Source organism: Gossypium hirsutum, chromosome A12 (genome assembly GCF_007990345.1).
Source record: "Gossypium hirsutum isolate 1008001.06 chromosome A12, Gossypium_hirsutum_v2.1, whole genome shotgun sequence".
Classification (NCBI taxonomy): domain Eukaryota; kingdom Viridiplantae; phylum Streptophyta; class Magnoliopsida; order Malvales; family Malvaceae; genus Gossypium; species Gossypium hirsutum.
In genome coordinates, this window is record NC_053435.1 from 87,392,087 (window position 1) to 87,402,751 (window position 10,665).

Here is a 10,665-nt window from a genome sequence, read left to right on the forward strand (position 1 = left end):
AAGATTAAAGATACCAACAGCCTGGAAATAAAGAAAACAATTATGTTGATTACATCGAAAATCCCTTCGTTTTTCCGTATGGTTATGGCCTTAATCTTATGTATGATATATATATAAGGCATCATTTGCAAGTATCCAAAAAACTTAACTCGTGACCGCATAATGATCGTCAACTGGCCCCGATTATACTGGAACCTGTGACCGCATCACGGCCGCCGACTGGAACCTCCACTTAGACTTTGACCTCGTAACTGTATCAGACACTGTCTCCCTGAAACTGAACTTCTATAAGATGAGTTTCTAAGATAATAGTCCTATCTCGACATGACATATGAAATGTATGTGTTCTGAGACGCGTTATCGCATCCCCAGCCCCTCAAATCTAACTATAAACTTTCATGATTTCACTCTTAAAATCCTAAACCCTAATTCCTAAAAAACCTAACCCTAACCTTAACAAAATTAGAAAAAACTGATCGAGCTTTCACACACTCTCTCCAAAATCAACCTATTTTCCTAATTTTCTTTAAAAAAAGCCCTAAAAGGCCAATAAAAAAAATTGGCACATACGCCTAATTTAACCATTAAATTACCTACCAACGAGATCTTTCATGGATCATGGAAACAATCCGAAATGTTGAAATTGTTAAATGACTTTTTTTATTACATCATTATTTTTTTGTTATATGACTTTTAAGTGAGTTTCTTATATTTCAAAATGTTGTACTAATGAATTTAACATAAAATTTTAACATTGTTAATAATTGAACATAAATATTAAAATAAAAAAAACTAAAATACTAGAACTAAATATAAAAAAATAAATTTCAAATATATAAAAATACGAGGTAAAATGGATTTTTAAAAATAAAAATCTAAGAGACTGCGAAGGGCGTATCCCCCTCCCAAGGTTTCTTCAAACCAGGTCCTAGATTTGGTCCCAATAATTATATTATATAAAGATTAAAAAAGGAAAAAAATAATATTTGCACACAATATCTAATTTCTTTAAAGTCTTTCACATTGTAAAAAGTACTACATTTATTTTCTTTTATATAATGGTTTCCACCAACATTAAAATCTTGATATTATAAAAAAAATTATTTTGAAAGTTAAAATAAATTAGAACAAAAATAACATAAAAATTAGAATCCACCTTTAAACATATCTAAATTCTTCAAAAATAATTATACATCAATTACAAAAGTTCTCGTATCATAAAAAATATTTTTTAAAATAAAAAAATTTAAAATATTAGGTGAAAAGACCTCTTCAATTTCTCTCAATTTTGAAATTGACTAAATTGATTCCTCTAAAAAATCAAAGTAATTTAATCTCTGTTAATTTCGAAAATGAGCAACTAAGGACAATTAATCACGACGTTATTGTTTTTCATCAATAGTACTGTAACAGCCCGATTTAGACCCTATTCGGAAGGTGGTTTCGGGAACACGAATCAGAGTAAGAAAAATATTTTAAAATTATTTTCTGTGTTATTATGTGTGAATTTATATCCGTGAAATTTTTGTGTTTTAATTTTATCGTTTGAGTGCCGATTTAATAAAAAAGGCTTAATCGCGTAAAGTGAAAAGTTAATAGTTAACTATAAAAGTGCTTAATTGAACTTGTCTTATTAATATGAAGCACTTATAATGCAATTAGGCCATAACTAAATGAGTTGGACGGTTATAACCATGAATTATAATAGTTTAAAATTTTAATATAAAGGTTATATATGTAAAATGATTATTAAGTTATATAATATAAAACATAAAATAATTAAAAGCCATGCATGTTTATATTTGATAGCCGAAATTAGCTAAAGGAAAAGAAAAAGAAAAGAAAGCCATATTCGGCCATTGTTAAGCTTAATCAAAGTATGTAACTAGTTCGTTTTTTTTATAATTTTTACGTTTTTGAGATCGTTGCAGTGCAATGTACAAAGCTCATGCTTGAATTTCTGATTTTGATGAATATCTTGAGTTATGCCATTGATGAATAATTGAGTTTTGTGATGTTAGTTGATGAAATATGAAAGATATGTTTTAGATTAATATGTCTTATATTGGAATTTTTGATGATTTTGAGTAATTAGGGCTAAATTACAAAAATGATAATTTGAGGGAAAATATGAAATAAATGAAATGTATGGACTTGTATGAGCATAAGGAAGATTCGGCCTAAGCATGGTGTGTTCAAATTTTGCATGTTTTGTGTTTTGTGCAATTTGGACTAAATTGTAAAACGTGTGAAATGTCAGAGGCAAAATGGTAATTTACCCATTTATGTGTTTTTGGACTAAATTGAGTGAAAATATGTTTGAATGAGTTTAATTTGAATATGTTTAGATCAAGAACCCAAGAAATCGGATTTGGATCGGGGGAAAACCAAAGTTGTCGATTAGTCATCCCGTTCCGATTGTCGTTGTCCGAGGTAAGTTTATAAGCAAATAGATGTTAATTTTAAATAAATACGAGTTTTTTATGCTGAAATAAATTATGTGAAAATGTATATATGAAAGCCGAATGTGAATATGCTTGAAAGCTATGTGTACGAGTTCGATTTGACCGAGTTACGACGTCTGAAAGCCCCGTACGAACTTTAGGAATAGCTAGGATACATATGTCATGACATAGGATTTCTTATATGTGTTCTTGTATAAGACAACGTTTAGGACGTTGGCATCGATATATGTGGTTACGTGTAAGAACATGTCTGGGACATCGGCATCGTATTTGATTCGTGTAAGACCCTGTCTGGGACAGTGGCATCGATATGTGATTACATGTAAGACCACGTCCGAGATGTTGGCATTGTACGATATGTGTGATTATCCGAGTATCCTATTCAATTCTGAATGGTTCAACGGGCATTGATAAGTTGTGATTGAATGTGTAAAATAAGCTAAAGTGATCAGGTATGTGATAGCTTATTACTTATTTGAAATAAGGTAAGTAGGTTACTTGATATGTGTTGCAAATCATATATAATGTAAATAAAAATATATGTGTATATGAAAAGTACATTCGGCCAAGGGTTATGTATAATGATATCTTATTTGTGATTTATGTGCAAATATATGTAATGATTATATTCGGCCTTATGAATATATAATGTGATTATGTTATTATAAATTGGTTTGGTTAGATTAAGTTATTATTTGCTTATTACTTACTAAGCGATGATAGCTTACAGTGTGTGTATGTTTGTCTCTGTTTTATAGATTTTGAAATCAAGTTACGAGCTCGGGGATCGTCGGCAAAGTCTATCACACTATAGACTGTTTCCGGTACTTTATAAGCTAAATTTTGAACCTATGGCATGTATAGGCTAGATATTACTTGGAAATGTTGGATTTTGGTTTGTGTTTGTATATAAGCCATGTGAAAATAGCTTGATTATAATGTTAAAGTTTGTGTGTTTATGGCTATAACTTAAATTCAATGTGGAAGTGTATTTCATAGTGTATATATGTGTGGTATTAGGTTATATGGTTCGGCTTGATTATTAGGTTAATTGATGATTTAGTAATTTGACATGAGATAAGTATATTTTGGTAAGTATGTTCCTTGGTCTATATGTTTGTGATGTTTAGTTAATTGATTCGGCAATGAGAAATGGTAAGTATAATGTATAATCGGTTTAATAGTTAGTTCATTTTGGAAGTATGAAATGTCGTATAATTTGGGTGATGAATGATGGTAAATTTTGGCTTAGTATTGAGATAAAATGATGGATATGTATTTGATTCAATATTGGCTTTATATGTTAGGTTGCTAAGTGACAAGTAAGGAATATGTTGTATAATTGTTTTGGTTGATTATATGTGGTATTACTTATGTGCATTCATTTATGCTTAGACCTAATGTGGGAATTATGTTTCATGGTATACATGTGATGTTTTAATATTTGTTTCGGTTTGAGAAATGATGAAACTTGGTATTGTCATGAATATGATTATTTAGTTAAATGTTAATGTCATGTGTGAGGAAGTATGTGTATAATTGCTTGGTTATTTAATGAGTTAAAATATGTTTCAATGCTTGGTTATTTAATGAGTTAAAATAGGTTTCAATGCATGATTATATACGGCTAAAACTAGTCAAAATAAAAGTGTATACATAGGATATGTTTACTTATGAATTAGCTATTTAGGTTCGGTCGTGAATATCAATGAATGAATAAGATTTTTAAAAGTCATATTGAAGTTATTTTCTATTGACCGAATGTTGGCTAATTGTTTGATAGTGAATATGTAATTATAAGCATAGTAATAAGCATGGAAAATAAGTGTACTTTTGGTTGATATTTGTACTCAAAATGGTTCATTTTTGTTTTGGTAATATGCACATGAATTTGCAATGTAAAAGAAGTATATTTGGCCATGTTGTAACGGTAGCTATTATCTTTTATGATAATGAATATTATGCCATGATATAGGGTAAAATGGTATAATATACAAATGTATATTGATTATATTTTCAAAAGCCAATGTTGCATATGTTAATATTAAATAAATTTTGTTATATGATATGTTTGGTTATTCTGTACATGTGTATCAATGAGATATTAAATGTTGAAATTTTTTGAGGTATTAGGTTTTTTAATGATAATAATACATGAATTTTGTATGTATTTAAAAGTATATTATATATGACTTTGAGTTTTATGGTTTAAATTATGTGTTTAATGTTTAAACAAATTTATGTTTTATTTATGTGAATATAACATATGTATATATGTGATATTCAGAATTTGTGTATCATCCGGTAATGCCTCATAACCCCATTCCAGCGACGGATACGGGTTAGGAGTTTACAAGTACACGATTTTGATTGGTATAGTTATAAATTTAGCCTTCAATGTTAACATATTCCATCAACTTGGTCCTAATTTAACAAATTTATCCTGCAACATTTGTGTAAAATGTATAAATGTTAAGGTTGAATTTGTTAAATTTTTTTAAAAAAATTAAGGTCAAAATGGCAAAATATCTAAACATTGAAGGCTAAATTTTTTATTATATCAATCAAAATTATTGTAATTGATGAAAGACATTAATATCATAATTAGTTATCTTTAGTTGCTCACTCTTGAAATTGAAAAAGATTAAATTGCTCCAATTTGTTTGAAAGGGACTAGAGAGGTCTTTTTACCAAAATATTATTATTTTTCACCATAATGTTTCTCGTGGAGTTAATATATACAGAAGTACCCGAACTTGGTAATTTATACCTACTTGGTACCTAAACTTTTTTTTGGACTTAACTGGTACTTGAACTTGAAAACCATAAGCCAGCTTGGTACATTTTTTAAGTACTTTACTAACACCTTTAAAATATGTTGATGTAGCACTGACGATCAATAGTATGGCAACACGTGGCATCCTCATATTTTGACATATGGTAAATTTTTAAAAAAATTAAAATAATCATAAAAATATATTTTTTCCACATGTCAAAATGTAAGGATGCTATATGTCAACATATTATTGATTATCAGTGCCACATCTGCGCCACGTTAGCATATTTTAACAATGTTAGTCAGGTACTTAAAAAAAGTATCAAGTAAAATATATATATATATCAAGTTGGCTTACAGTTTTCAAATTTAAATACCAGTTAGGTCCCAAAAAAAAGTTTAGGTGTCAAGGAGATATAAGTTGCCAAGTTTAGATACCTTCGTATATATTAACCATTTTCTCATATTATCTTTTAATAGTTCTTTTATAAAAAAAAATTTGTTTCAAACAATGGACGTGTTAATTTCACTACTTTAATAAAAATATGGCAGAACGATTTATTTGACCCTCTAACTTTATAAAAAAATTATTTTAGTTATTCATTTAATTTTTTATTTTTTTCATCACCTAAACTTATATTGTTTGTCAAATTATCCTAAAGCAGATGAAAAGTTAATATTTATAACTTTGCTAGCGTGAGATCCATATATTTATCATGTCAATAATTAATTAATTTTAAAAAAATTTAAAAAATAGCTTTATATTTTTTCGACTTTTTAGTAATGTTAATAATTTATTAAATATTTTTATATCTTTTTAAATTATTTTGAATATTTAAATATTAAAAAGAATTAATTAATTACTAATATGGTAATTCATGTGCATGTAACGCCAATAAAATTAACATTGTTTACTTTTTTTTATCTATTTTTTGATGATTTTACAAAGTTTAGGAATTAGAAGGGACGAAAAAATAAATAGAAAATCAAATAAATTTTTTTATTTATAAAATTGAAGGGTTAAATAAAAAAATTATGTGAAAAAAAACATGAATTTTGATTGTATATTTATTAGGATTTACTTAACTGATATTCATAGATACTAATTAAAGAAGATTTAATTATCACCTTAAAAAGTTTTTTTATATTTAATGCTTTATTGTTACTAAACTTAAGAAAGATACTGTGTTAATTAACTTTTTCTTTTACATATAAATCTTAACTGGTGTACGTAGAAGATTAATATTTCCCTATTTATTATAATATAATTTTGCAAACAGCATCTCTCTCTGACTTTGTTTATGCTCTGCTTTTCCATTCCCGAAAAGTTTTTTCTTTCCTTTTTTTAATTTAAAAACCCATCTGTATGCAACTTAAAAGACTCGAACCCATCAAATCTTCTACCCAGAAATCATTTCTCTCGGTTGAAAATTTCCCCTTCTGTTTTTTACAGACTTTCCCAATATTTTTTTCCCATCATTTTCTCGGACTTTCTTTGTTTTTCATAGTTGGCGTTTTCGGCTTAATTTGGGCTAGTTTTTTGTTGTGGGTTTCTTCATCGTTGATCAAAGCAGGGTAGAAGGTTGAGGTTTCTTTAAGTTGAAAGAAAAAAAAAAAAAAGGGAGGTGGAAATCCCTTTTATTTTGGCTTGTTGCTTCGTACATTTACCATAGCTTTGCGTTTGGCATGACGGGGAAAGAGTTGAATTAGACAACATTGTCAATTACCAACAAAGACTTGGTCGAATTCAAAGATATTTATTTATTTTCTCTCCTTTTTTTCTGTTTACATAAAATCTCCAAACGTCAACATTCGGGATTTCTCTTCAGACACAGATTTGATTTTACTCCCCTTTCGCCTTCTTCGTTGCTTGCTCTGTTTTTCTTGTTGGAGTCATGATTTTCGACACTGCTTTTACCCGATCAAACCTCGACTGCTTTCTTCATTGCACTACACCAACCCTCAAATCCCAATTCCTTCCCAAGGTAGTTTCCATTATCTTAATTATGGGTTCATACTATGTGATTGTGATTGTGATTATGATTATGAGTTGTTTATTTTTGCAGAGCGAGATTAGTAACCTTAATCGCTTATGGCACCCTTGGGAGAGAGAAAAGGTTGAATATTTCACATTATCTGATCTTTGGGATTGTTTTGATGAATGGAGTGCGTATGGAGCTGGAATTCCCATTGTGTTGAACGACAGCGAAACCTTAGTCCAGTACTTTGTTCCTTACCTCTCTGCCATTCAAATCTTTACCAGCAATCCTTCTGTCAACAGCTTTAGGTAATTCCCTTTTCTTTTCTTTTTAATTCCCCTCTTGAAGTATACAATTGAACAGTTTAACACCATGATCGACATAATGCAATTAGGGAAGAGACAGAATCAGGTGACGGCGAGAGGGATTCCTTCAGTGATTCAAGCAGTGAAGAGAGCGAGAGTGACAAGTTATGGAGATGGGAGGGATGCTCATCGGAGGAGGGAGGGTCCGAGCAAGACAGCCTTTGCCACCTCAACAATAGGTTGGGTTACCTTTACTTTCAGTATTTCGAGAGATCGGCTCCTTATGGTAGAGTGCCCCTCATGGATAAGGTACTTTTTCTCTTGGTTTTACTGTCTTTCTCTTTTTTTCCGATTACATTCTCTCTTCCCTTTGATTTTGAAATTTTTCTGCCTTTCTGTCATTTCCTGATTGTTCGATTGAAAAAGCAGCCGTGAATTTGGCAGAATATAGGTATCTTTTTAAAGATTAAAAAAAAAAACCTTTTTTGACCTTTGAACATAATTCTTTTGCTTTCTTTCTTGGCCATGGTCACAATCTTTCTCCCTTTATCATCCATCCCTGAGTACAAGTTGTTGCTTTTTCCTCTGAAATAGTCATTCAACTTTAACAATTAAGTTTCAGGTTTTGTGGTTTTAAAAATTTGGGATGATTGCGACCTTTATTATTTTAGGGTAAAATTTGTTTATTCATTATGAAAGCTTGTGGGTTTTGTTGCTTTTACAGATTAATGGATTATCTGGAAGATACCCAGGTTTGATGTCATTGAGGAGCGTTGATCTTTCTCCAGCTAGTTGGATGGCAGTTGCCTGGTCTCTTTCTTCCTCTCTTTCACTATCAAATGCGCACACGACAAGCTATTTATAATCAGATAAATTGAACAGCAAAAATTATGCAACATTAGAGCAACCTTTATAAAATCCCCCTCTTTGTTATCGTTTCTAATTTTTAGTCTAGTATACCTGGATTCGAAAATGATTGTTACATACAGGTTAGGTCAGTGCTCAATATGGATAAATATTTCAAGAAAATTAAAAGAAGAAAAAGACTATAGTTTTTGATGATTGAAAAAGGCTTATTGGTTGATGTTTTTGATAATGTCAGGTACCCAATTTATCACATTCCCATGGGAAGGACCATAAAGGACTTGTCCACATGCTTCCTTACTTACCACACTCTATCATCTTCTTTCCAAGGTTGTTCCTTCCTTTTACCTTTTGTTAAAATCCCCCTTCTTTATCATTGGTTAAAATATTCATTACAGTAATGAAGAATGCTTGTTTTATATATGCATGTGGTAGTTTGGGTGCTGATAATGAATATTCTGGGTGCAGATATGGACCCGGAGAATGAGATTGAGGGTGCCGAAAGGAAGGGAAAGGACGGGGAGTGCATCTCCCTTCCACCATTCGGGATGGCCACATACAAGATGCATGGGGAAGTGTGGGCCTCGGGCAATTCAGGACGGGACCAAGAAAGGCTAGTGTCGCTTTTAAGCGTGGCAGATTCGTGGCTAAAGCAACTTAGGGTCCAGCACCATGACTTCAACTACTTCACGGGGATTCGACGTGGCTAGTCTTTGTTACTTGCACTGTCTCACAACCCCATGGAGCCCACTGATCACTAATTATACAAAGAAGAATAGAAAAACAAAATCTCTTTCCGGTTTTTTGGTTTTTAGAATTATGGTTGCCACTTGTTTTTTTTTTTAACTGTCCAGTGTGACGTCAGCGGTGACAGCAGTTTCATCCGAGGGTATCCCAGTTGAGTAGTTTAGCCTTATTTTTAAATCTGCTTTAAGCCTGTTTACTTTTGGGGGGCTTTATTGTAAAGAAATGGTGTCCGATAAGTAAGGCCCTTAAAACTGTCGAAACTTTGTCGGATTGTATGATATGATACTTCATCTTGACCATATTAGACAACAATTTTCACAATTTCCTCCTCTTCTTCGCCTCAAACAAAATGAAAGATTAGCTGCGCATAATTTTCATATTTTTGGAGAGTTAATAACTTTATTAAGTTAATGGATAAATGGTAACAAGCTATTGGTATAACCGTGTCTCAATCTTCATAACACTATGTCCAGATTCGAACTTTCCGTGTAAATTTATCTTCTCATCTCTTATACATAATCTCAATAGGTAATAGAATTATTCAAGAAGTGGTGGGAGTTGCTTGTAAGTCAAAAACAAGAGGAAAGCTAAGCAAGGCAGATGAGTCCAAAGTTGTTAGGTGTTTGGAAGAAAATGTTACTAGTTTTACTTAATCCAGTATCAACTAGCGTCAACACTCTACAGCCTACAACTTCCCTTTACATGGTTTTAGGTGCTGCTCGCTCTAATTCCACCATTGCTCTCTTCCAGAACAATATACAAACAAACACTTGGGCTCTGCTAATACTACTTAGACATTCTTGTTGGAAGTTCACATAATTATGTATCATCCCAACTCATGATGTTGTAATTTTTACGGAAGGTTTAAAGATATTTACTCACGTATTTTGTAAAAGTATCTTTCTTTAATTCCTAAAATTTGAAGTTACCAAGTGATACAGAAAAGAATTACATTTTCAGGTACGAAAAGTAAAGTAGGATTGGGTTAACTTGGAATTTTAGGTGACTTAACTTAAAGGCTATATATAGTAAGAGAGAGGGCTAAAAACGCGTTATTTGTGTTGTAGTCAAATCCAAGCCCACAGGCTAAGGCAATGTTGAAGGTGTGGACTGGATGACATTAACATTGATACGGATTAATAGCTTCCGTTTACGTCAGTGCACGTTAATTGGCTCCCCAACTACGCTGTCTTACCACTAATCACATGTCTTCTTGCTCTTTTTTTAACTCTTTTTTATCACCAACTTGATTGGTTTGGACCAACGCTGTTTTGGTCTTGGACTTGTTCACATTCTATTGCCTCTCTTATTTGACTTGAGCTAGTATACAAAATTTACCATCAAACTTATTAGGACGATATATAGCTTTTTATTATTTTAAATTATAAAAATTTTATATTTCGTACAAAAACAACATTATAATATGATATTGTTAATTATTTATTAACTAAATAAGATTTAACATTTTATATATATATTCTCAAAATCAACTTGCACTCTCAACATAGTTTATTAATGTTTTTCATTTT

At 31.0% G+C, this 10,665-nt stretch overlaps 1 protein-coding gene across 1 annotated transcript; it reads left to right on the forward strand.

Moving 5' to 3' along the window:
- The first annotated feature begins 6,497 nt into the window (after window positions 1–6,497).
- Window positions 6,498–9,457, forward strand: LOC107932633 (uncharacterized). The gene is made up of 6 exons (XM_016864698.2): window positions 6,498–7,226; window positions 7,308–7,528; window positions 7,615–7,834; window positions 8,250–8,335; window positions 8,628–8,719; window positions 8,858–9,457. Exons 1-6 carry the CDS (start codon window positions 7,137–7,139, stop codon window positions 9,097–9,099), a joined length of 951 nt encoding a protein of 316 aa, XP_016720187.1. The 5' UTR covers window positions 6,498–7,136; the 3' UTR covers window positions 9,100–9,457.
- The last annotated feature ends 1,208 nt before the right edge of the window (window positions 9,458–10,665 follow it).